The 26,293-nt window shown below is 73.6% G+C and overlaps 2 protein-coding genes across 3 annotated transcripts; both read left to right on the top strand.

The window, feature by feature from the left end:
• Positions 1-2,555: 2,555 nt before the first annotated feature.
• SERPINE1 (serpin family E member 1) lies at positions 2,556-9,655 on the top strand. Of its 2 annotated transcripts, XM_062598901.1 has the most exons (9): positions 2,556-2,638; positions 3,314-3,582; positions 4,487-4,714; positions 5,391-5,585; positions 6,204-6,402; positions 7,151-7,251; positions 7,366-7,452; positions 7,968-8,051; positions 8,835-9,655. In XM_062598901.1, the coding sequence occupies exons 2-9, from the start codon at positions 3,315-3,317 to the stop codon at positions 8,870-8,872; spliced, it is 1,200 nt and encodes a 399-aa protein (XP_062454885.1). In that variant the 5' UTR covers positions 2,556-2,638; position 3,314; the 3' UTR covers positions 8,873-9,655. The 2 variants fall into 2 exon arrangements, with proteins under 2 accessions (XP_062454885.1, XP_062454886.1); XM_062598902.1 differs by lacking the exon at positions 7,968-8,051.
• A 1,762-nt stretch (positions 9,656-11,417) lies between these two features.
• LOC134153103 (AP-1 complex subunit sigma-1A-like) lies at positions 11,418-19,925 on the top strand. The gene is given in 6 exon segments (XM_062598913.1): positions 11,418-11,545; positions 13,578-13,756; positions 14,814-14,907; positions 14,909-14,923; positions 16,869-17,006; positions 19,351-19,925. Coding segments are annotated over 6 exon segments (477 nt in total). The 5' UTR covers positions 11,418-11,542; the 3' UTR covers positions 19,399-19,925.
• Positions 19,926-26,293: the final 6,368 nt, after the last annotated feature.

Raw genomic sequence — 26,293 nt, 5'->3', positions numbered from 1 at the left:
AGGTATTGTGGTGTCTACAGGACATTGGGAGTTTATGAAGGGGTCTATGGAGGATCTATAGGGCACGAGGGTGTTTATGGGGCACTGAGGTGTCCATGGGGCACTGAGGTGTCTATGGAGGGTCTATCAGGTATTGTGGGGTCTACAGGACACTGGGGGGTTATAGAGGCTATGGGGGGATGTAGGGGGGATCTATAGGGCACGAGGGTGTCTATGGGGCACTGAGGTGTCCATGGGGCACTGAGGTGTCTATGGAGGGTCTATCAGGTATTGTGGGGTCTACAGGACATTGGGGGGGGTTATAGAGGCTATGGGGGGATGTAGGGGAGATCTATAGGGCACAGGGGTGTCTATGGGGCACGGGGGTGTCCATGGGGCACTGAGGTGTCTGTGGGGCTGACCCCCCCCATACGCACGCTGGCTCTGTGGGTCCGATCCTGCCCTTATTTCCGCCGGAGCTATTTTTACCCCGGGGCGGTTTGGCAGCGAGGGAGCCCCATTCCCACCCCTCCGGAAATGCCTCTTGGAAGGGCCCAGGCGTCCGGGCGGGCTGCCCGGCCGCCCTGACCTCACCCCCCCCCCCCCCCCCGTCACCCACCCCCGGCTTCCCCGTCAGGAAAAGGGCCCAGGCGTCCTGGCACCCGGCCTGACCCACATACGTGGGCTCAGCCGCCGCCAGTCTGGGAAAGGGCCCAGGCGTCCGGGCAGCCGCCTGCCCCCCCCCCCCCCCCCCGCCCACCACACACACTCATGCAAAGCCACGAGGCCGGCTGCCTCACCCACGGCTGGGAAAAGGGCCCAGGCGTCCGGGCGCCCCACGGCCCCCTCCTCCGTCCTCCAAGGGCCCAGGCGTCCGGGTGCCCCACGGCCCCCTCCTCCGTCCCCCAAGGGCCCAGGCGTCCGGGCGCCCCACGGCCCCCTCCTCTGTCCTCCAAGGGCCCAGGCGTCCGGGTGCCCCACAGCTTCCCCCACTTTCCCCAAGGGCCCAGGCGTCCGGGCGCCCCATAGTCCCCCCCTCCCCTTCCCCGAAGGGCCCAGGCGTCCGGGCGCCCCATAGTCCCCCCCCTTCCGCAAAGGGCCCAGGCGTCTGGGTGCCCCACAGCTTCCCCCACTTTCCCCAAGGGCCCAGGCGTCCGGGCACCCTGTAGCCCCCCCCCCTTCCCCAAAGGGCCCAGGCGTCCGGGCACCCTGTAGCCCCCCCCTTCCCCGAAGGGCCCAGGCGTCCGGGCACCCAGCACCCCCCAGGGCTTTCCCAACACCCCGAGGCCGTTGTGCGGTGTCACCGCGGCCACCGCGTCACCCCGCAGGAAGGGGCCCTGGCGTCACCCCGGGGTGCGCTGGGTTTGGGGCCCCGGGGGGGGGGGAGGGTGGAAGGGGGTCACGAGGCTCTGACATCCCCCCCCAAAAATAACCTTGCCCGGACGCCTGGGCCCTCTGAGCCCCGCGATGCCCCATTGGGTCACCCCAACCCCTAAAGTCCCCAACGAGCCACCCATGGGGACAGGGGGAGAACGTGGGACCTGGGCGGGGGGGGGGCATCAGGGATGTGGGGCAGACAGGGGGCCATGGGGGGAATGTGGGGGGCCATGGAGGGCCTTGGGGGGCCATCAGGGACGTGGGATGTGGGGCGACGGGGAGACATGGGGGGAACGTGGGGACCTGGGGGCCATCGGGGATGTGGGGCCATGGGGGGAACATGGGGGACCATGGGGACCTGGGGGGCCATGGGGGGGCCATGGGGGCCTGGGGGGGCCATCAGGGACGTGGGATGTGGGGGCTCGTGGGGGTCCATAGGGACGTGGGGGGCCATGGGGGGCCATAGGGACCTGGGGGACCATCAGGGCCATGGGGGGAATGTGGGGACCGTGGGGACCTGGGGACCGTCGGGGGCATGGGATGTGGGACGTGGGGGGGCCCATGGGGGGCCATGGGGGGCCATGGGGGCCTGGGGGGCCATCAGGGACGTGGGATGTGGGGGCTCTTGGGGGGCCATAGGGGCCTGGGGGGCCATGGGGGTCCATAGGGACGTGGGAGGCCATGGGGGGCCATGTGGGCCTGGGGGCCATCAGGGATGTGGGGCCATGGGGGGAACATGGGGACCTGGGGGGCCATCAGGGACATGGGACGTGGGGGCTCGTGGGGGTCCATAGGGACGTGGGGGGCCATGGGGGGGCCATGGGGGCCTGGGGGGCCATCAGGGACGTGGGGGACCATGGGGACCTGGGGGGCCATCAGGGATGTGGGACGTGGGGGCTCGTGGGGGTCCATAGGGACGTGGGGGGCCATGGGGGGGCCATGGGGGCCTGGGGGGCCATCAGGGACGTGGGACGTGGGGGCTCGTGGGGGTCCATAGGGACGTGGGGGGACCCGTGGGGGGCCATGGGGGCCATGGGGGGGCCATGGGGACCTGGGGGCCATCGCGGACGTGTCCCCAGGTTCCCCACGTCCGAGGTCGCCCCGGTGACCCCGCTGGCCACGCCCACTGGCCACGCCCCCTCCCACGGCCACGCCCCCTCCCACCCTTTATAGGGGCCGCTGGACCGGGGCGTCCACAGAGCTGCTGGTGGTACCAGGACACCAACACCCAGACTGGGACAACCGGAGCAGCACACCGAGACCAGCACACCGAGACCAACAGGTAGCAGGGACCCGGCCCGGGGGAGGGCGGTGACACCGGGTGACAGCGGGGTGACACCGGGGGGGAGCAGGGACCCAGCACCAAGGTGGCACCGTGGTGGGACCCCCCCTCCCCCGGACGCCTGGGCCCCCTGGAGGTGGTGATGGTGGGGGGGGAGGTGGACCTTGGGGTGGTGGTCGAGGACCACCCCAACGTGGCCCAGCCGTGACCCCCCCCTCCCCGGACGCCTGGGCCCCCTGGAGGTGATGATGGTGGGGGGAGAGGTGGACCTTGGGGTGTGGTGGTCAAGGACCACCCCAACGTGGCCCAGGCGTGACCCCCCCTCCCCGGACGCCTGGGCCCCCTGGAGGTGATGATGGTGGGGGGGGAGGTGGACCTTGGGGTGGTGGTCAAGGACCACCCCAACGTGGCCCAGCCGTGACCCCCCCTCCCCGGACGCCTGGGCCCCCTGGAGGTGATGATGGTGGGGGGGGAGGTGGAACTTGGGGTGGTGGTCGAGGACCACCCCAACGTGGCCCAGCCGTGACCCCCCCCTCCCCGGACGCCTGGGCCCCCTGGAGGTGATGATGGTGGGGGGGGAGGTGGACCTTGGGGTGGTGGTCGAGGACCACCCCAACGTGGCCCAGCCGTGACCTCCCCCCCCTCCCCGGACGCCTGGGCCCCTCCGGTCCCCAGGATGCAGGTGGCCCTGGCGGCGCTGACGTTGGTGGCGACGCTGGCGGCGATGGCACCGGCGGCTCCGGGGGTCCCAACGGGCGCCCGGGTGACCCGACTGGCGACGGACTTTGGGGTCCGGCTCTTCCGGGAGGCCGTGGGGCGGCGGGGCGACGGCAACGCCGCCTTCTCGCCCCACGGCGCCGCCACCGTCCTCGCCGCCCTGCAGCTGGCCACCGCCGGGCCCAGCCGGCGCCAGCTGGAGACCGCCATGGGCTTCAGCATCTACGGTGAGGGGCGGCGGGGGCGCCCGGGCCCCACGGCGGGCGGGGGCTGTGGGGGCGTCGCTGTCCCCGTGGGGGGCTCGTGGTGGAGGTCCTTGAGGTGGGCTGCGGGATCCTCGTGGTGGGATCCCCACGGCACGTCCCCAAACCCATGGTGGGATCCCCATGGCACGTCCCCATCACCCGTGATGGGGTCCCCATGGGACGTCCCTGTGGTGGGATCCCCATGGCACGTCCCCATCACCCATGATGGGATCCCCATGGCACGTCCCCGTGGTGGGATCCCCATGGCACGTCCCCATCACCCGTGATGGGGTCCCCCATGGCACGTCCTCATGGTGGGATCCCCATGGGATGTCCCCATCTCTATGATGGGATCCCCATGGCACGTCGCCGTGGTGGGATCCCCACGGCACGTCCCCAAACCCATAGTGGGATCCCTGTGGCACGTCCCCACCACCCGTGATGGGGTCCCCATGGCACGTCCCTGTGGTGGGATCCCCATGGGATGTCCCCATCTCTATGATGGGATCCCCATGGCACGTCGCCGTGGTGGGATCCCCACGGGACGTCCCCAGCACCCATGATGGGATCCCCATGGCATGTCCCCATGGTGGGATCCCCGTGGGACGTCCCCATGGTGGGATCCCCTCGGGACGTCCCCATCACCCATGATGGGATCCCCATAGCACGTCCCCATTGTGGGATCCCCGTGGGACGTCCCCATCACCCATGATGGGATCCCCATGGCATGTCGCCGTGGTGGGATCCCCATAGCACGTCCCCATGGTGGGATCCCCTCGGGACGTCCCCGTGGTGGGATCCCCACGGCACGTCCGTCCCCGCCCCCATCCCCGCCCCCATCCCTGTCCCCACGACGGGTCTCACCGCTCTTCTGCCCCCTCCGCAGAGCCCGGGGCGGCCCGGGAGCTGCGGCGGCTGCGGAGGGAGCTGGCGGGTCCCGGGCACCGGCTGGCCGAGGCCGTGGGGCTCTTCGTGGCCCGGGAGCTGGCGCTGGCGCCCGGCGCGGGCACCCGCTTCGCCCGGGCCCTCGGCCGGCGCCTGGCCCAGGTCGACTTCGGGGAGCCGCAGCGGGCGCGCGCCGTCCTCAACGCCTGGGTGCAGAACCACACGCACGGTGAGGCCCGGACGCCTGGGCCCCTTTGGGGGGGGGGGGGTGTCTGGGAGCCCGGACGCCTGGGCCCCTTTGGGGGGGGGTGTCTGGGAGCCCGGACGCCTGGGCCCCTTTGGGGGGGGGGGGGGTGTCTGGGAACCCGGATGCCTGGGCCCCTTTGGGGGTGGGGGGGGTGTCTGGGAGCCCGGACGCCTGGGCCCCTTTGGGGGTGGGGGGGGTGTTTGGGAGCCTGGACGCCTGGGCCCCTTTGGGGGGGGGGGTGTCTGGGAACCCGGATGCCTGGGCCCCTTTGGGGGTGGGGGGGGGTGTCTGGGAGCCCGGACGCCTGGGCCCTTTGGGGGTGGGGGTGGTGTCTGGGAGCCCGGACGCCTGGGCCCCTTTGGGGGTGGGGGGGGTGTTTGGGAGCCTGGACGCCTGGGCCCCTTTGGGGGTGGGGGGGTGTCTGGGAACCCGGACACCCAGGCCCCTTTGGGGGGGGGTGTCTGGGAGCCCGGACGCCTGGGCCCCTTTGGGGGTGGGGGGGGTGTTTGGGAGCCTGGACGCCTGGGCCCCTTTGGGGGTGGGGGGGTGTCTGGGAGCCCGGACGCCTGGGCCCCTCAGGGTGCATGTTGGCTGGGGGCGGGGGGGGGGGGGGGCGTGTGGAAACGGCGGCGCCAGGAGCTGCCGGGCGTCTCGGCAGGGATGATCCGGGGTTTCCTGCCGCCGGGCGCCGCCGGCGCCGGCACCCGGCTGCTCCTGGCCTCCGGCGTCTTCTTCGGGGGCTCCTGGCTGCAGCCGTTCCCGGGCGCCGCCACCCGCCGCCGCCTCTTCCGCAAGGCCGACGGCAGCGCCGCCGCGGTGCCCATGATGGAGCAGACGGCCAAGGTCCGCTACGGTGAGGGATGCACCCCCCCCCCCCCCGGACGCCTGGGCCCCTGGGGAGAGAGGTGGGGGGGGGAAATCCCATCCCGGACGCCTGGGCCCCTGGGGAGAGAGGTGTGGGGGGGGGGAAATCCCATCCCGGACGCCTGGGCCCCTGGGGAGAGAGGTGGGGGGGGGAAATCCCATCCCGGACACCTGGGCCCCTGGGGAGAGAGGTTTGGGGTGGGGTGGGGAATCAGGTCCCGGACGCCTGGGCCCCTGGGGGGCTGGGGGGGTGCATGGGTTCCCGGGGAGCAACCTGGGGGGGGGGGGGGAAGGTCCGGTCCCGGACGCCTGGGCCCCTGGGGAGTGACAGGGGTTGCACGGGTTCCTGGGGAGCAAGGAGTGGGGGGAGCTCTGTCCCCGGACGCCTGGGCCCCCTGGGGAGCTCAGGAAGTGATGGGTCGGGGATGGTGGTGGTGGTGGGGGGGGGATGCAGCCGTGCCCGGACACCTGGGCCCCTTGGGGAGCTCAGGAAGTGATGGGTTGGGGATGGTGGTTGGGGGGGGGGGATGCAGCCGTGCCCGGACGCCTGGGCCCCCTGCGGCCGGGCTGACGGGCCGGGGCCGGGGGTCGGGGCGGGGGGTCCCAGGGGAGTTCGCCACGGCGCAGGGGCTGCCCTACGCCGTGCTGGAGCTGCCCTACGCCGGCGGGGCCGTCTCGATGCTGGTGGCGGCGCCGGCGCGGCCCCAGGCGCCGCTGCCCGCCCTGGCCGCGGCCCTCGACTCCGGCCTCGTGGCCGCCTGGGCCGCCAACATGAGCCGCGTGCCCCGAGTGGTCGTGCTGCCCCGGTGAGCGCCGCCCGGACGCCTGGGCCCCTTGGGGCGGAGGGGGGGGGGTGCACGGGTTCCTGGGATGGGAGGAGGGGGGGAGAGCCGGTCCCGGACGCCTGGGCCCCTTGGGGCGGAGGGGGGGTGCACGGGTTCCTGGGATGGGAGGAGGGGGGGGGAGAGCCGGTCCCGGACGCCTGGGCCCCTTGGGGATGGGGGGAGGGGGTGCATGGGTTCCCGGGGAGCAAAGTGGTGGTGGTGGAGAGAGATCCTGTCCCGGACGCCTGGGCCCCTCGGGAGTGTGTGTGGGGGGGGGGTTGCATGGGTTCCTGGGGAGGGAGGAGGGGGGGAAGATCCAGTCCCAGATGCCTGGGCCCCTTGGGGATGGGGGGAGGGGGTGCATGGGTTCCTGGGGAGCAAAGTGGCCGGGGGGGGGGGGAAAGATCCGGTCCCGGACCGCCTGGGCCCCTTGGAGTGGGGGGGGAGGGGGTTGCACAGGTTCTCTTGGGAGTGAGGGGAGCGAGGAGGGGGGGGGGTGCCTCTGTCCCGGACGCCTGGGCCCTTGGGGGTCTCAGGGAGTGAGGGGGGGGGTGCTTCTGTCCCCGGACGCCTGGGCCCTCGAGGGGGTCTTGGGGAGCAAGAGAGGAGGCTGCACAACCCCTGGGGCTCTCGAATAGAAGCAGGGTTGGGGGGGGGGGGGGGGAGGGGGCTGTGGGGTCTCCCGGACGCCTGGGCCCCCCCCGGCTCTGACCCCCCCCCCCCACCTCAGGTTCTCGCTGGAAACCTCCTGGGACCTGCGGGAGCCGCTGAAGGCTCTGGGCGTCCGCGACGTCTTCGAGCCCGAAGCCGCCGACTTCACGGCCCTCTCCGGTGTGTGTGGGGGGGGGGGCGCCGGGGGCTGGGCCGGGGGGGCCCAGGCGTCCGGGCGGCGCCTCTCACCCCCCCCACCACCACCCCCGCCTTCCCCCCCCCCTCCCCCTTTAGCCGAGGAGCCCCTGTTCCTGGCGCAGGCGCTGCAGAAAGTGCGGATCGAGGTGAACGAGAGCGGCACCGAGGCGGCTGCGGCCACGGGTGAGCGCCGCGGGGCGCCCGGACGCCTGGGCCCCCTGTCCCCGGACGCCTGGGCCCCTCGTCCCCAAACGCCTGGGCTCCTTAATGCCCGGACGCCTGGGCCCCTCGTCCCCGGATGCCTGGGCCCCTTGTCCCTGGACACCTGGGTCCCCTGTCCCCAAACGCCTGGATCTCATGCCCGGACGCCTGGGCCCCTCGTCCCCGGACTCCTGGGCCCCTCGTCCCTGGACACCTGGGTCCCCTGTCCCCAGACGCCTGGATCTCATGCCCGGACGCCTGGGCCCCTCGTCCCGGACGCCTGGGTCCCCTGTCCCCAGACGCCTGGATCTCATGCCCGGATGCCTGGGTCCCCTATCCCCGGATGCCAGGGCACCTCGTCCCCGGACGCCTGGGTCCCCTGTCCCCGGACGCCTGGGCCCCTCGTCCCCGGACGCCTGGGCCCCGGCACGGGTTGGGGGGGGCGGCAGGGGGGCCCGGGGGGGGGGGTCTCACGCTCCCGCCGCCTCGTCCCGCAGCCGCCATCGTCTACTCCCGCATGGCGCCGCCGGAAATCCTCGTGGACCGGCCCTTCCTCTTCATCGTGCGGCACAACCCCACCGGTGGGGGGCCGGGCCCCACGGCGCTGGGGCCGGGGGGGGTCTGAGCCCACGGGGCTGGGGGGGGGTCTGAGCCCCAGGAGCTGCATCTGGGGGGGGTCTGAGCCCCATGGGACTGGGGCTGGGGGGGGGTCTGAGCCCCATGGAGCTGGGTCTGGGGGAGGTCTGAGCCCCATGGAGCTGGGTCTGGGGGGTATGTGCCCCATAGATATGGGTCTGGGGGGGGTCTGAGCCCCATGGATATGGGTCTGGGGGTCTGAGCCCCATGGATATGGGTCTGGGGGGGGTCTGAGCCCCATGGAGCTGGGTCTGGGGGATATGTGCCCCATAGATATGGGTCTGGGGGGGTCTGAGCCCCATGGATATGGGTCTGGGGGTCTGAGCCCCATGGATATGGGTCTGGGGGGGGTCTGAGCCCCATGGAGCTGGGTCTGGGGGGTATGTGCCCCATAGATATGGGTCTGGGGGGGTCTGAGCCCCATGGATATGGGTCTGGGGGGGGTCTGAGCCCCATGGAGCTGGGTCTAGGGGGTCTGTGCCCCATAGATATGGGTCTGGGGGGGTCTGAGCCCCATGGGTTTGGGTTTGGAGGGGTCTGAGCCCCATAGAGATGGGCTTGGGAGATCTGTGCCCCATAGATATGGGTCTGGGGGATCCCCCATGGATATGGGTCTTGTGGGGGTTCTGTGCCCCATAGGGCTGGGGCTGGGGGTTCATTCGAGACCCCCCCACATATGGGGCCGGGGCTCTGGGCCCCCCCCAACCCTCTCTCCCCCCCCCCCACAGGCACCATCCTGTTCATGGGGCAGGTGACGGAGCCCTGAGCCGGGGGCAGCCCCACGGCGGGTGACGGACCCCGGCGGGTGACGGACCCCCAGCGGGTGACAGAGCCCTGAGCTGGGGGGCAGCCCCACAGCGGGTGACGGACCCCGGCAGGTGACGGACTCCCGTCGGGTGACGGAGCCCTGAGCCGGGGGGCAGCCCCATGGCGGGTGACGGACCCCGGCGGGTGACGGACCCCCAGCGGGTGACGGACCCGTGGAGCCGGGTGACGGACCAGCGGCGGGTCACAGCCCCCTTCCCCTCGGCGGATCACAGCCCCTCGGCGGGTGACGGACCCCCGGTGGGTCACAGCCCCACAGCGCCAGGGGTTGGGGGGGGCAGCATAATTTATTGGGGAAATTAATATATTTGGGGGTGGCCCCGGTGATGGGGTCGGAGCCGGTGTCGCCACGGGGTGACACCGAGGATGGGGGTCGACCCCCGTGTCGCGGTGTTGGCATCAGTTCCATGTCACGGCGTTGGGATCAGCCCTGACGTCACCGTGTCGGGTTCAGTTCCGCATCACGGTGTTGAAGTCAGCCCCGTGTCGCGGTGTTGGGGTCAGCCCAAAGTCCTGGTGCCGGGGTCACCCGCAGGTCACGGTGTCGCAGGTCACCCACAGGTCGCGGTGTTGTGGCCGGCCGCCGGTGGCGGTGTTGCGGGTCACCCCCGGGGCGCGGTGTAGTGAGTCACCCGGCGGCGGCGGTGGCGGCGGCGGGCTGTGGGCGGGGGGTCGCCCCCGCCCGGCGCGACGGTGCCGCCGGTTTCGATACTGAATAAACAGCTTTTGGGGACGACGCGGTCCGAGTCGGGGCGGGGGGGGGGCGGGGCGGCGACCCCCGAACCGGCCCCATCACCCCCGAACCGACCCCGTCACCCCCGAACCGACAACGATCACCCCAAACTGACCCCCACCACCCCCGAACCGGCCCCGTCACCCCCAAATCAGCCCCCATCACCCCCAAACCGACCCCCATCACCCCCAAACTGACAACCATCACCCCGAACCAGCCCCTGTCACCCCCAAACCAGCCCCCATCACCACCGAACTGACAACCATCACCCCGAACCAACCCCGTCACCCCCAAACGGACCCCGTCACCCCTGAACTGACAACTATCACCCCAAACTGACCCCTGCCACCCCCAAACCGACTCCGTCACCCCCGAACTGGCCCCCATCGCTCCTGAACTGACAACCATCACCCCGAACTGGCCCCCGTCACCCCCAAACCAGACCCCGTCACCCCCGAACCGACCCCCATCACCCCCGAGCTGACAACCATCACCCCAAACCAACCCCCGCCACCCCCAAACCAGCCCCCGCCACCCCCGAACCGACCCCGTCACCCCCGAACCGGCCCCGTCACACCTGAACTGACAACCATCACCCGAAACTGACCCCCACCACCCCCAAACCAGCCTCCCACCCCAAACCGACCCCGTCACCCCCGAACTGACCTCATCATCCCTGAACTGACAACCATCACCCTGAACCAACCCCCGCCACCCCCAAATCAGCCCCCATCACCCCCAAACCGGCCCCCGTCACCCCAACTGACCCCCACCACCCCCAAACCAGCCCCCATCACACCCAAACTGACCCCGTCACCCCCGAACTGGCCCCAGTCACCCCCAAATTGACCCCCATCACCCCCGAACCGACCCCATCACCCCCAAACTGGCCCCCATCACCCCAATACTGGCTCCTGTCACCCCAGACCAGCCCCCATCACACCCAAACTGACCCCATCACCCCGATAGTGGCTCTTGTCACCCAAACCAGCCCCCATCACACCCAAACCGGCCCCTCCCTGCCCCTCCAACACCGCTGTTGCCATGGAGACAGGCTCCAGGTTACCACAGCTGCCTGCCGTCACCACGGAGACAGACCCTCGCGACCCCTCCCCACCACACCACCACCATGGAGACAGGCCTCTCTCCCTGCCCGGTGTTGTCACGGCGACGGGGGGTTGTCCCGTTGTCATGGAGATGTGCCTGTTCCCTGGGGGGGGCACCCAGTCCCTACCCCCTCCCAGTTGCCGTTGAGACCACCTCAGGCCCCCCCAGCACTCCGTTGCCATGGTAACCATGATGACACCTCGGTTGCCGTGGAGACCGATTCAACAACCCCCCCCCCCGTTGCTATGGAGACCACGCTAGGCCCTGCCCCCCCCCATAGCACACCACCGCTGTTGCCACGTAGACGACTCCAGCCCCGCCCCTCAACCGTTGCCATGGAGACGTGGCTCCCCCCCCCCCCCCGCCTCCATCGCCCTGTTGCCCCGGCAACCAGCCCAGCCCCGCCCCGTTGCCGGGGTAACCAGCGCTCGGCCCCGCCCGCCCCCGGAAGCCCCGCCCCGTTGCCGGGGCAACCCGCGCCCGCCCCTAAAAGCCCCGCCCCGTTGCCGTGGCAACCCGCCCTCGGCCCCGCCCGCCCCCGGAAGCCCCGCCCCGTTGCCACGGAGCCAGCCCCGCCCGTTGCCATGGCAGCCGGCCCCGCCCCTGCCGGAAGCGGCGGCGGCGGCGCATGCGCAGCGAGGCCGGGCCCGGCTCGGCACCTGCGCTGGGCGGCGGCGGCGGCGGCGGCGGCCGGGCCGGGACCCGGAACCGGAACCGGACCCGGAACCGAACCCGGAACCGGAACCGGAACCGGGCGGCGGCGGCGGCGCCATGGTGAGCGGCGGCGGCGGCGGCGGCGGCATTTGGGGGCGCGGGGGGAGGGGGGGGGGAGGAAACGGGCCAGGCCCGGGGCGCTGCATGGGGGAGGGGGCAGGGGGGGCGGGTCACGTGCACCGGGAGGGTCACGTGAGGGGGGGGTGTCACGTGGCCCCCGAAGGGAAGGTCACGTGGTGAGTGGGGGGGGGAGGAACGTGCACCGGGCCCCCCCTTCCCCCCCCCCCACCGCGCCCCGCCGCCGCCCCCCCCCTCCCCCAGCCCGTGACCCCGGGGGGCCGACCCCGGGCTGACCCCTGACCCCTGACCCCTAGGCCGCCGCCGACCCCCCCGCCGCGTGTCCCCACGCGTGTCCCCACGGCGCCCTGTCCCCCCCCGTGTCCCCCCCGTGTCCCCACGCGTGTCCCCACGGCACCCTGTCCCCCCCCCCCGTGTCCCCCCCGTGTCCCCACGCGTGTCCCCACGGCGCCCTGTCCCCCCCCGTGTCCCCACGCGTGTCCCCACGGCGCCCTGTCCCTCCCCGTGTCCCCACGCCGACCCCCACGGCGCCCTCTCCCCCCCCCCCACGTCCCCCCCCAATGTCTCTACGCCGACACCCACGGGGGCCCGTCCCCCCCGCACCGTCCCCGTCCCCCCCGCACCGTCCCCGTCCCCACCCCCACGTTGTCCCCACGCCGACCCTGTGCCCGTCCCCGCACCGTCCCCGCGCTGACCCTGTGCCGACCCTGTGCCCGTCCCCGCGCCATCCCCGTCCCCGCACCGTCCCCACGCCGTTGCCGTCCCCGCGCCGTCACCGTCTCCACGCTGACCCTGTGCCCGTCCCCGCGCCGTCCCCGCACTATCCCTGTCACCGTCGCCGTGCCCGCGCCGTCGCCGTGCCGGTCGCCGTGCCCGTGCCGACGCTGTGCCGGTGGCTGTGCCGGTGGCCGTGCCGGTGGCCGTGCCCACGCCAACGCTGTGCCGGTGGCTGTGCCGGTGGCCGTGCCGGTGGCCGTGCCCGCGCCAACGCTGTGCCGGTGGCCGTGGCCGTGGCTGTGCCGTGCCGACGCCGTGCTGCTGGCCGTGCCGGTGGCCGTGCCCGCGCCGTCACCGTGCCGGTCGCCATGCCCATGCCGACGCCGTGCCGGTGGCTGTGCCGGTGGCCGTGCCTGCACCGATGCTGTGTCGGTCACCATGCCGGTGGCTGTGCCCGCGCCGACACCGTGCCAGTCGCCGTGCTGGTCACCGTGCTGGTGGCCGTGCCAGTGGCCGTGGCCGTGCCGTGCCCACGCCGACCCCGTGCTGGTTGCTGTGCTGGTGGCCGTGCCGGTGGCCGTGGCTGTGGCTGTGCCGTGCCGACGCCGTGCTGCTGGCCGTGCCGGTGGCCATGCCCGCGCTGATGCCGTGCTGGTGGCCGTGGCCGTGCCGTGCTGACGCTGTGCCGGTGGCCGTGGCCGTGCCAGTGGCCGTGGCCGTGCCCGCGCCGATGCCGAAGCCATGCTGGTGGCCGTGGCCGTGCCGTGCCCGCGCTGACGCCGACGCCATGCCGGTGGCCGTGGCCGTGCTGGTGGCCGTGGCCGCGCCGAAGCCGTGCCAGTGGCCGTGCTGGTGGCCGTGCCCGTGCTGGTGGCCGTGGCCGCGCCGAAGCCGTGCCAGTGGCCGTGCCGGTGGCCGTGTCCGTGCCGTGGCCGCGCCGATGCCGCCGCCGCCGCCGTGCCGGTGGCCGTGGCCATGCCGGTGGCCGTGGCCGTGCCGTGGCCGCGCCGATGCCGACGCCGCGCCGGTGGCCGTGGCCGTGCCGGTGGCCGTGGCCGTGCCGTGGCCGCGCCGATGCCGCCGCCGACGCCGCGCCGGTGGCCGTGGCCGTGCCGGTGGCCGTGGCCGTGCCGTGGCCGCGCCGATGCCGCCGCTGCCGCCGTGCCGGTGGCCGTGGCCGTGCCGTGGCCGCGCCGATGCCGACGCCGCCGCCGTGCCGGTGGCCGTGGCCGTGCCGGTGGCCGTGGCCGTGCCGTGGCCGCGCCGATGCCGACGCCGCCGCCGTGCCCGCCCGCAGATGCGCTTCATGCTGCTGTTCAGCCGCCAGGGCAAGCTGCGCCTCCAGAAGTGGTACCTGGCCACGGCCGACCGGGACAAGAAGAAGATGGTGCGCGAGCTCATGCAGGTCGTGCTCGCTCGCAAGCCCAAGATGTGCAGCTTCCTCGAGTGGCGGGACCTCAAGGTCGTCTACAAGAGGTGACCGCCCGGTCCCTGGCCCCCCCCCCCGGCCCGGCCTGGTCTGGTCTGGTCCCCCCCGGCCCGGCCACGGCCACGGCCACGGCCGCGCACCGGCCCCCTCCCCATCCCTGGCCAGGTCCCGTCCCCGTCTTGTCCCCATCCCGGCCCCGGCCGCCCCCTCCCCGGCCCGGCCCGGCCTGGTCTGGTCCGGTCTGGTCCCCCGGCCCGGCCCGGCCCGGCCCGGCCCGGCCCGGCCACGGCCACGGCCACGGCCGCGCACACGGCCCCCCTCCCCATCCCTGGCCAGGTCCCGTCCCCGTCTTGTCCCCATCCTGGCCCCGGCCCCCTCCCCGGCCCGGCCCGGTCCCCCCCGGCCCGGCCCAGCCACGGCCACGGCCACGGCCACAGCCCTGCACCGGCCCCCTGCCCCCTCCCCGGCCCGGCCTGGTCCCCCCCGGCCCAGCCCGGCCCGGCCACAGCCACGGCCACGGCCACGGCCCCGCACCGGCCCCCGGCCCCATCCCCGGCCGGTCCCGTCCCCGTCTTGTCCCCATCCTGGCCCCGGCCCCCTCCCCGGCCCCCCCCCCGGTCCCCCCCGGCCCGGCCCGGCCACGGCCCTGCACCGGCCCCATCCCATCCCTGGCCCCAATCCTGGCCCCGGCCCGGCCCGTCCCCCGTGTCCCCCATCCTGGCCCGGCCCCGTCCCCGTCCCATCCCCGGCCCCGTCCCGGCCCGTCCCCCGTGTCCCCCATCCTGGCCCTGGCCCGGCCCCCGGCCCCGGCCCCCATCCCAGCCCCATCCCCACCGGCCCCGAGCGGCCCCACATGTCTCTCCCCCGCCGCCGGGGCCCCTCGAGGCCGGGGCCCGTCGCCCCGCTGCAGGGTTTCGGGGGGGGGGGGGGCCCCCCCCGGGGCGGCGGCTCTTGCGGCGGGGCGGCGGCGGGGCCGACGCTGTGGGGGGGGGGGGGTGGCGGGGGCGACGCTGGGGGGGCGGCGGGGGGGGGGGGGCGGCCGTGCCCACGGCGCTCCAGCACGGTCTCGCCCCCCCCCCCCACGGCCCCCCCCCGGCCCCCCAGGTACGCCAGCCTCTATTTCTGCTGCGCCATCGAGGGCCAGGACAACGAGCTCATCACGCTCGAGCTCATCCACCGCTACGTGGAGCTGCTCGACAAAGTACTTCGGCAGCGTGAGTGACCGGGGGGGGGGGGCCCGGGGGGGGGGGGGGCGAGCGGGGGCCCAGGGGGGCGGGGGGGGGGGGGGGCCCGGGCCTGCGCCACGGCCCCTCGGACCCCCCCCTCCAGGCCATCCCACAGGGAGACCGGGGCAGCTGGACCCCCCACCCCCGGGGCCGCCTCGCAGGGGGACCGGGGGAGCAGGGCCCCCCCCCCGGGGCCGCGCCGCAGAGGGACCGGGGGTGCTGGACCCCCCCCTGAGGCCGCCCCGGAAGGGAACCGGGGGTGCTGGACCCCCCCCCCGGGGCTGTGTCATGGGTGCTGGACCCCCCCCCGGGGCTGTGTCATGGGTGCTGGGCCCCCCCCGGGGCTGTGTCATGGGTGCTGGACCCCCCCCCCGGGGCCCGCCCCGGAAGGGAACCGGGGGTGCTGGGCCCCCCCCTGGGGCCGTCCCACAGGGGAACCGGGGGTGCTGGACCCCCCCAGGGCTGTGTCATGGGTGCTGGACCCCCCCTGGGGCCGTCCCACAGGGGAACCGGGGGTGCTGGACCCCCCCCGGGGCTGTGTCATGGGTGCTGGGACCCCCCCCCGGGGCCGCCCCGGAAGGGAACCGGGGGTGCTGGACCCCCCCCTGGGGCCGTCCCACAGGGGAACCAGGGGTGCTGGACCCCCCCCCCGGGGGCTGTGTCATGGGTGCTAGACCCCCCCCCCGGGGCCGCCCCGGAAGGGAACCGGGGGTGCTGGACCCCCCCCCGGGGCCGCCCCGGAAGGGAACCGGGGGTGCTGGACCCCCCCCCGGGGCCGTCCCACAGGGGAACCGGGGGTGCTGGACCCCCCCCCGGGGCTGTGTCATGGGTGCTGGACCCCCCCCCCTGGGGCCGCCCTGCAGGGAGACCAGGGGTGCTGGCCCCCCCCCCCCCCCCCCGGGGCTGCCCTGGAGGCTACGTTATGGGTGCCAGGGCCCCCCCAGAGCTCACTTGTGGGTGCTGAGCCACCCTGGGGGCTGCGTTATGGGTGCCAGAGCCCCCCCCCCCGCCCCCCCCCCCCAGCCACTCAGCACCACGGCCCAAGCCGGGGATTCTCCGGCTCCGGGGTTGGGGGGTGCCGGGCGGGGTGGGGGCCGCGGTGGGGGGGGGTGTTGGGGTGCCGGAGGGGGTGTTGGGTGCCGGGGGGGGTGCTGGGTGTTGGGGGGTGCCGACGCCCCCCCCCCCGCCCCCCCCCCAGCCGCTCAGCACCACGGCCCAAGCGGGGGATTCTCCGGCTCCGGGGTTGGGGGGGTGCCGGGCGGGGTGGGGGCCGGGGTGGGGGGGATGTTGGGGTGCCGGGGGGGGGTGTTGGGGTGCCGGGGGGGGTGCTGGGTGCCGGGGGGGTGCCGACGCCCCCCCCCCCCACCCCCCCCCCAGCCGCTCAGCACCACGGCCCAAGCCGGGGATTCTCCGGCTCCGGGGTTGGGGGGTGCCGGGTGGGGTGGGGGCCGGGGTGGGGGGGATGTTGGGGTGCCGGGGGGGGTGTTGGGTGCCGGGGGGGGTGCTGGGTGCCGGGGGGGGGTGTTGGGTGCCGGGGGGTGCCGACGCCCCCCCCGCCCCCCCCCCCAGCCACTCAGCACCACGGCCCAAGCCGGGGATTCTCCGGCTTCCGGGGTTGGGGGGTGCCGGGCGGGGTGGGGGCCGCGGTGGGGGGGGGATGTTGGGGTGCCAGAGGGGGTGTTGGGGTGCCGGGGGGGGGTGCTGGGTGTTGGGGGGTGCCGACGCCCCCCCCCCCACCCCCCCCCAGCCGCTCAGCACCACGGCCCAAGCGGGGGATTCTCCGGCTCCGGGGCCGGGGGGTTGGGGGGTGCCGGGCAGGGTGGGGGCCGGGGTGGGGGGGATGTTGGGGTGCCGGGGGCGGTGCTGGGTGCCGGGGGGGGGTGCTGGGTGCCGGGGGGGTGCCGACGCCCCCCCCTGCCCCCCCCCGCCGCAGGTCTGCGAGCTCGACATCATCTTCAACTTCGAGAAGGCGTACTTCATCCTGGACGAGTTCGTCATGGGCGGCGAGGTGCAGGACACGTCCAAGAAGAGCGTCCTCAAGGCCATCGAGCAGGCCGACCTGCTGCAGGAGGTGCGCCCGCCCCACGGCGCCCGCCCCACGGCGCGCCCCGCCCCCCACGGCGCGCCTGCCCCCCACGGCGCGCCTGCCCCCCACGGAGCGCGCGCCCCCCACGGCGCGTGCGCCACCCGCCACAGCGCGGCACGGCCGCGCGCCCCCGCCGCACCCTTCCGACCGCCCCCCACGGCGCGTGTGCCCCACGGCGCCCGCCCCACGGCGCCCGCCCCACGGCGCGCCTACCCCCCACGGCGCACCTGCCCCCCACGGAGCGCGCGCCCCCCCACGGCGCGTGCGCCACCGCCACGGCGCGGCACGGCGCGCGCGCCCCGCCGCGCCCTTCCGACCGCCCCCCACGGCGCGTGTGCCCCACGGCGCCCGCCCCACGGCGCCTGCCCCACGGCGCGCGTGCCTCCCACGGCACGCCTGCCCCCCACGGAGCGTGCGCCCCCCACGGCGTGTGCGCCACCACCACGGCGCGGCACGGCCGTGCGCCCCCGCCGCGCCCTTCCGACCGCCCCCACGGCACGTGCCCCACGGCGCGTGCCCCACGGAGGGTGCCCCACGGCGTGCCCCACAGCGCGCATGCCCCACAGCACGCATGCCCCACGGCGCGGCCGCGTGTCCCGCCTCGGACACCCCGCCGCACCCTTCCGACCGCCCCTGCGGATGCCCCTACGGCCTCGGGGGGCCTCCCGGCACGCCCCACAGTGCCCCACGGCACGTGCCCCACGGCGCGTGCACCCCCCACGGCGTGGCACCGCCATGCCACCCGCCACGCACCCCACAGACACCCCACCGCACCCTTCCGACCGCCCCCACAGACACCCTGACAGCCTCGGCGGGGGCTCCCGGCGTGCCCCACTGTGCGTGCCCCACGGTGTGCCCCCCACAGCGTGCACGCCCCACAGCACACCCCCCCCCACGGCGCACATGCCCCATGGCGCAGCGCCGCCAGGCACCTCACGGGTGGCCTGACAGCCTCGGGGGGGAGCTCCCGGCGTGCCCCACGGCGTGTACCGCAAGGAGCCTGCCCCCCACGGCGTGCACACCCCACGGTGCGCGCCCCCCACGGCGTGCCCCCCGCGGTGCGCACCACCCCACGGCGTGGCACCGCCGCACGCCCCACCTCGGGGGGGGGCTCCCGGCGCGCCCCACCGTGCCCCACAGCGCCCTGCGCCCCTCCAGCCACCCCCACGGACACCCCAACGCCCTCGGGGGAGCTCCCGGCGTGCCCCACCGTGCCCCACAGATGCCCCACGGCGCCCTGCGCCCCTCCAGCCGCCCCCACGGACGCCGCAACGCCCTCGGGGGGGCTCCCGGCGTGCCCCACCGTGCCCCACGGACGCCCCATGGGGCCCCGACAGCCTCGGGGGGCTCCCAGCAGCTCCCCACTGCGCCCCGCGGACACCCCACGCTGCCCCACACCCCTCCAACCGCCCCCCCGGACACCCCACGGGGCCCTGGCTGCCTCAGGCAGCTCCCCACGGACACCCCACAGCGCCCCACACCCCTCTGACCGCCCCCCCGGACACCCCACCGGGCCCTGGCAGCCTCGGGGTGCTCCCCACGGCACCCCACAGACACCCCACGGCACCCCACACCCCTCCGGCCGCCCCCCCAGACACCCCACGGGGCCCTGGCGGCCTCGGGGGGCTCCCCACGGCGCCCCACGGACACCCCACGGCACCCCACACCCCTCCGACTGCCCCGACACCCTCAAGCCCCCCCCGGGCTCCCCCCCAGGCTCTCCATGGCACTGTGAGCGCCGTGGGGACCCCCCCGTGCCCCCCCCCGTGTTCCCTATAGCCCCACAAGCAGCCCGCACCCCCCCCCGGCTACCCCCCCCACCCCACGCTCCCTATAGCCCTGCGAGCGCCCCAGGGATTCCCCCCCCCCCCGGGCTCCCTATAGCCCCCCCACAAGCACCCCGGGGACCCCCCAGCCCCCCCCCCGGGGCTCCCTATAGCCCTGCAAGTGCCCCGAGGACCCCCCCGAGCCCCCGTGTCCCCCCCCCCCAGGCTCTGGCGCAGGGAAATGAGTCACCGGCACCTCCGCAGAGCTGCGGGGCCCCGTCCCCCCCCCCCGCTCCCCCCCGATGCCACCGCATCCCCCCCCCAAAACCCACCCTTCTCCCTCCCTGCCCGGCCCCCTCCGACCCCCCCCACCCCGAACAGCCCCATAGCAGATGTTTGGGGGGGGGCGAGACACACACACCTCTGTGCCCCCCCCAAACTGGGGGGGGGGGTCCCTCGTGCTGCCACTGCCCCGGTGACAGGTTGGGGGGCGGGGGGGGGGGATCGGCGTTTTTTGCCCCCCCCAACCCCGGTTTTGCCCCTCTTTTTTGCCCCCCCTCCAGGAGGACGAGTCGCCCCGCAGCGTCCTGGAGGAAATGGGGCTGGCGTAGCCCCCCCCCCACCGTGACCCACTGTGACCCCCCCCACGCACCCCCCCCCACCCACCAACACCGCGCCGGGGGGGGCAGGGGGGAGGGCAGAGAGGGGGCCAAGGACCCCCCCCCCCCACGGCGGCCACGGTGGTGTGGGGGGGGAGCGGGGGGGGGACAGCGCATCTCTGCCGCCCCCCCCCCCAACATGGGGACCACCGGGGGGGGCTCGGACCCCCCCCAAAACTGTAAATATAAATATATATATAGGGATGGGCAGCACCGGGGGGGGGGGGCGGGCCCATCTGCCCCCCTTCTTGTGGGGGGGGGGACCCAGGGGGGGGACACGTGGCTGGGACCCCCCCACACCCGCCCCGCTAGGGCTGCCTGCAGCTCCCAGAGAGGGGTGGGGGGCAAGGGGACCCCCCCCACACCCTCATTTGGGGGGGGGGCGCCTGGGTGTGTGGGGGTTGGACCCCCCCGCACCCATCACACCCCCCCCGGCCGTGGGACCCCCCCCCCATTTGGAATAAAGCGGTCGGACTCTCGTCCTGTGCCTGGTGCTTGCTGGGGGGGGGGGCACCCGGACGCCTGGGCCCCTTGAGAGCCCCCCCGGGGAGAGGAATACAGGAGACACCCCCCCCCGGGGGTCTACCCGGATGCCTGGGCCCCCCGGGGGCGCCGCGTGTCCGTGGCCGAGGGGAGAGGAGCCTCGTGGGGGGGTGGGATGGGAGGGGGGGGGCGGGGCCGCCCGGACGCCTGGGCCCCCGTACACGCTTCGAGTAACTCGTGTACTAAAATAGTCGCTTTTATTCGTTAGCAAAAGTTCGTGATTCCGGGGTTATTTACACCGGGGGGGGGGGGGCGGGGGGGGGGGGCAACACGCATGGCGGGGGGGGCAAACTGGGAGCACTGGGAATACTCAGGGTGGGGTGGGGGGGAGCTGGGAGGGCGACGGAGGCGCTGGCCGAGGGGGGCTGGGATTGGGGGGGGGGATTTGGGGGCGGTCGGAGGATTTGGGGGGGTTAAAGCATTTGGGGAAGTTTCGGGGGAGTCGGAGGTTTTGGGGGGGTCGGAGGTTTGGGGGGGAAGTTGGGGGTCAGAGGATTTGGGGGGTCGGAGGGTTTGGGGGGAAGTTCGAGGGGGGTCGGAGGTTTGGGGGGGGTCGGAGGTTTTGGGAGGAAGTTTGAGGGGGGTCGCAGGTTTTGGGGGGAGTTTCGAGGGAGGGGCGGAGGGTTTTGGGGGGAATTCTGGGGGGGTCGGAGGTTTTGGGGAGAGTTTCGGGGGGCTCAGAGGGTTTTAGGGGGTCGGAGGGTTTTGGGGGGAAGTCTGAGGGGGTCAGAGATTTGGGGGGAGTTTCGGGGAGGGTCGGAGGGTTTTAGGGGGTCGGAGGGTTTTAGGGGGAAATCTGGGGAGGGTCGGAGGCTTGGGGGGAGTTTCGGGGGGGGGTCGGAGGGTTTTGGGGGGAGTTTCGAGGGGGGGGGTCGGAGGATTTTGGGGGGAGAGGGGGAAGGTTGGAAGGGGGGGGGGTTGGGAAGGGGGAGGTTCATCCGAGCAGGCAGGGCCTCGGGCGGGCGCCTTCGAGGGGTGGGTGGGTGGGTGGGTGGGCGGGCAGGGGGGGGCTCCTCGGCGGGGCGTCACGGGCGCCGGCGGCCCGGCGCCGCCAGCACCCGGCCCAGGTAGTTGCGCAGCTCGTCGTCCCGCAGCAGCGGCGGCAGCGGCGGCGGCGGCGGCGGGCGCCGGGGCGGCGCGAAAGTCCGCGCCGAGATGCGGTTGGAGAGCGGCAGCGGCGGCAGCGGCGGCGGCGGCGGCGGCTCCTCCTCGGGCAGCGCATTGCTGCTCCAAGCGCCATCGCCGCCGTCGTCCTCGTCGCGCACGGAGGAAGGCGGCGGCGCTGCGTCTTCATCCTCCTCGTCCTCCTCGTCGTCCTCCTCCTCCTCCTCCTCCTCGGCGGCGGCGGCGTCGTCCTGCCGCCGCTTCTGCTCCACGTCGCGGATGATGTCCACCACGTCGTCGGCGGGCAGGTGCAGCTTGCTGGAGAGCTCGATGAGCTGGTCGATGGTGCCGGGGTCGAGCTCGTCGGCGGCGGCCGAGGCCGAGGAGCCGCCGCCGGTGCCGCCGCCGGTGCCGCCGCCGGTGCCGCCGCCGGCCTCCTCGGAGCGCTTGTCCTCGGCGGCGGCCGCCGGCACCACCGCCGGGCCCCGGAGCAGGTAGCGCAGCAGCAGGTCGGAGGCGAGGTCGGCCAGGCGCTCCTCCTCGGCGGCCGCCCTGCGGGCCGCCTCCGCTTGCCGCCGGCTCTCGGCCAGCTCCTCGTAGCGCCGCTCCAGCAGCCGCCGCTCGAGGCTCTGCCGCCGGCGCAGCTGCCGCGAGCCGGCCCAGGCCCAGCTGCTGCCGCCGCGACCACCGGCACCACCACCGGCACCACCACCACCACCACCACCGCGACCACCGCCGTGCTGCTGCTGCTGCCGCTGCCGCTTCGCCTCGGCCCGCAGCCGGCCCAGCTCCTCCAGCTCCTCCAGCACCTCGTTGGGCGCCGCCGGGCCGCCGAGGCCGCCTGTCGCCGCGCCGCCTGTTGTTGCTGCGGCGGTGGTGGTTGTCAGCCCTCGTTTAGCCAGGCCCGGGGCTACCGGGTTGCCGGGGGGGCCCGGCCGAGCGGCGGCGGCGGGGGGCAGCGGCGGGGGGGGCTGCGGGCGGCTCTGCACCAGGAGGCTGAGGGAGAGCAGCAGCGCGGCGCTGCGCAGCGGCCGCTGCGGGGGGGCCGGCATGGCGCCTGCGGAGGGGGGGGGGGGCACCTCCGTGAGGACCCCCCCCACATACCCACACCCTGCTCTGCTCTGCTCTGCTCCTCCTTCCCCCCCCCCCCCTGCAGCACCCTTCCAGGACCCTCTTTGCACCCTCTGCCCCACACCTCGGCGTTCCCCCCCGCCCCGTGCAGTTCCCTGCTATGGGTCGTGTGGGCCCCCCCCCGTCATGTTCTCCCGTGCCCAGGGACTCCCCCCTCAGCACCCCCATGGGGGAGGGGGACACCCCCCCTCGGCGCCCCTCAGGGCCCCCTCCTCAGCACCTCCATGGGGGAGGGGGATGCCCCCCCCAGAGACCCCTCAGCACCCCAAATTGGGAAGGGGAACACCGCCCCGGCCATGGGTGGCCCCCACCATGCACGAGGGAGGCCCCATGCACACGCATGCACACACACACACACGTACGTGCGTGCGTCACCTTTGCACACGCCCGTGGCACATACATTACCCGCAACAGCCACCCACGTGCCCGCACACCCAGTGCGCACAGCCGGCAGCGAGCACAGCCACACACGCGCAGCAAGGTGGGGAGCACGCACACCCGCATGCACACCCACACACGCGCATGCGCACACACACACACACACACACACACACACACACGCGAGACCCCCCACCCGGCACAAACAGCCGCAGCACCCACACCCCGTCTGACACACACACACCGCTGATACACCCCCACGGGCACACACCCCCATGCGTGCACACTCACTGAGGCTGGCTGTCACAGGCGCACGCATGCACACCCAGCAGACACTGACACCCGCGTGCAAAGCACAGCCCTGAGCCGCACACCCACACCCTGGGCACACGCACACACCCAGCGGGGGACTGTACACACACACACACACATAAACACCGCGGGTGACTGTACACACACACACACGCACACACGCCCGCACATACACTGCAGGCGACTGTGCACACACACACACACGCACATCCACACGCGCACACCCACACACCGCTGCAGCCCCCGCCCCCGCGGGGTCCTCCCCGCCCCGCCCTGTCCCCGGGGTCCCCTCGAGACCCTCCGCAGCCCCCCCCAGCCCCTTCGTGCCCCACAGGTACCCCCCGAAGCCCAAACAGCGCGGAGCCTCCCCGCCGCCCGCCATGGCTCATCCCCGGACCCCTCCCCTCCCGGGGCGCCCCCCCAAAGGCTCTACCCCCCCCCCCACCGCGGGGATCCGGGGGGGGGCTCAAGGGGTATTTACCGCCTGGGGGGGGCGGGACGAGGGGCATTTACCCCCGGGCGGGGGGGGGGGAGGGCAAGAGGTATTTACCGGCTCCCCGGTGGTGGTGGTGGTGGGGGGTCTTTACTGCTCTGGGGTGTCTCTCCCGGCCCGATCCCTGCGCGGTGTCGGCGGCTCCTGCCGGTGCCGGTTCCCGGTGGCGGTTCCCGGTTGCCGGGGCCGGTGGCGGTTCCTGGTGGCGGTTCCCGGGGCCGGTGGCGGTTGCCGGTTCCCGGGTGCCGGGGCCGGTTCCCGGTGGCGGTTCCCGGTTCCCTGGTTCCCGGTTCCCTGGGTCCGGGTCCCCGGTTCCCGGCGCCTCGTCGCGGTCCCGCCGTTCAGCACCCTGGACAGCGGCGCGCGCCCGCCTATATACGCGCGGGCGGGCCCACGTGGGGGGTCTCCATTGACGTCAATGGCCCATTCATAAAATCCGGCCGGGATCGGGGAAGGGGGGCGCGTCGCGCGCATGCGCAGATCTCGCCCCCCCCCCTCCTTTCTCTCCGGAGCGGCCCCGGCATGAATGAACGCGGCGGGGGGGGGGGGGGGGGGGATGAATGGGGCGCGCGACGCGCCGGAGTTTGGGGAGTTGGGGCGGGGGGGGGGGAGCTGCGCCGTGATGAATGAACGGAAGAGGAGGATGAATGGAGGGGGCGGGGCGGGGGCAAGAGCAGGGGCGCGCGTCCTTACACACACACACACACACACACGTATCCTTCACACACACACACTCACTCACTCCTCTCCTTGTCCCCCTGCCCCCGCACACATCACCCCCCGCCTCAGGTTCATGCTCCCCCCCCCCCGGCCCTTTGCAAGGACACCCGTGGCTCTTGCAAGGACACGCACACACACGCACACGCTACAGCCTGCTGCATGCACACACCTCCCCGTGCACAGTCAGTCACACACACGCGCACACGCACGCACACACAAAGCGTGGCGCTGACTCCCTCCCAGGACGTGAGCAAGCTGCACATCGGGGGTCGGCGGGGGGGCACAGAGGGTTTGGGGGGGGTTGTGTGTGTGTGTGCGCGTGCACGGGGTGGGGGGTGGGGGGGGTGCACGGAGCGCGTGGGAGCGCTCGCACCCCCACCCCCCCCGCCCAGCGCTGCAGGACGAGGTGACTCACCAATGCAGGGGTGTGAGTGTGAGTGCGTGTATAAGTGTGAGTGTGTGTGTGTATTATGGGGGCTGTTGGGGGGGGAGACACCATAAATAGCGCCGACCCCTGCACCCCCCCCCACGACCCCCCTCTCCCCCCGGGCCGGACACACTGCGGGGGGGGGGGATGAGTCACTAATTGCCGCAGCCGAGTGCTCCGTGCCCCCCCACACAACCCGCAGCTCTGGCAGGATGTATAGGGATGTATAGGGACAAGGACACCGTGGGAGGGCTGTATAGGGGCTGAGGGGGGCTGTGTGAGGACAAGAGGTCTGCGCGGAGGCAAGGGGACTGTATAGGGCCAAGGGGCAGGCTGTATAGGGATCTGGGGGGCCGTGGAGGTTGTAGGGGGGCTGTATGCAGCCTGTCTGGGGACAACAGGGGGGGCTGGAGGGATGTATAGGGATGTATGGGGCCTGGGAGGACTGGGAGGGGGCTGTATAGGGCCAAAGGGGAGGCTGCATAGGGGATCTGGGGGGCTGTGGAGGTTGTAGGGGGCTGTATGCATCCTGTCTGGGGACAACAGTGGGGCTGGAGGGATGTAAAGGGGATGTATGGGGCCTGGGAGGACTGGGAGGGGGGCTGTGTAGGGCCAAGGGGGGGGCTATACAGGGCTGTCTGAATGAGGGGAGGGGGGTCTATAGGGACAAGTGGGGCTGCCTTAGGGCGCTGCCTTAGGGCCTGCATAGGGGCTGTCTAGGGGCAGGGAGGGGGCTGCATGTGGGACGCAAGGGACTGGGGGGTTAATGGGGGCAAAGGGGCTGGGGACGGGGCTATGGGGACTGGGAGGACTCTATAGGGGCAGGGGAGGCTGCGTGGCTATATAGGACTGGGGGGATGCAGGGGTCTCATGGGAGAGGGCGGTTATATAGGGGCTGGGGGCTGTATAGGCCCCGGGGGCAGGACTCTTGGGGGAGGTGTAGGTCCATAGGAGCTGTGTAATTTTGAAGGGGCTCTATAGGTTCAGGGGGCTGCAGACACGGGAGGGAGCAGAACTGCTGGGGGGATTGTATAGGGGGGCTGTATAGGGGCTGGGGGTGTTGTATATGATTTGGGGGGTTGTACAGTTGCCAGAGGGTTGTATAGGGGCTGAGAGGGGGTGTATAGGTGCTGGAGGGTTGTATAGGAGCTGAAGGGGGTGTGTAGGGGCAGGGGGATGTATAGGGACTGCGGTGGTTGTATAGGTTGGGGGTTGCATAGGAGCTAGAGGAGCTGTATGGGTGCTGAGGGGGGTTGTATAGGAGCTAGGGGGTTGTATAGGAGATGGGGGTGGTATAGGGGCTGGAGGGCTGTATAGGGGCTGGGGGTGTATAGAAGCTGAGGAGGTTGTATAGGAGCTGGGGGGGGTGTATAGGTGTTGGTGGGGTTGTATAGGTGCTGGGGGTTGTATAGGAGCTGGGGGGTTGTATAGGGGCTGAGGGTTGTATAGGTGCTGAGGGTGTATAGGTGCTGAGGGGATTGTTTAGGGGTTGGGGGTTATATAGGTGCTGGGGGGGGTTGTGTAGGTGCTGGGGGGGTTATACAGATGTCGGAGGGGATGTATAGGTGCTGGGGGGTTATATAGGTGCTGGGGGGTTTATAGAGGTGCTGGGAGGTGTATAGGGGCTGGGGGGGCTGCAGAGCTGCCGCGGGGGGGTCTGCAGCGGCCCCCCTCACCCTCGCCCTCCCCCCGCCTGTCTCCCGTCGATGATTCACCCTGCGGCAGTGGCGCCCCCCCTC

This window comes from Rhea pennata, chromosome 39, assembly GCF_028389875.1.
Source record: "Rhea pennata isolate bPtePen1 chromosome 39, bPtePen1.pri, whole genome shotgun sequence".
Lineage (NCBI taxonomy): Eukaryota > Metazoa > Chordata > Aves > Rheiformes > Rheidae > Rhea > Rhea pennata.
Note: the sequence above shows the minus strand (reverse complement) of the source record. Positions and strands in the feature narration are given on the sequence as shown.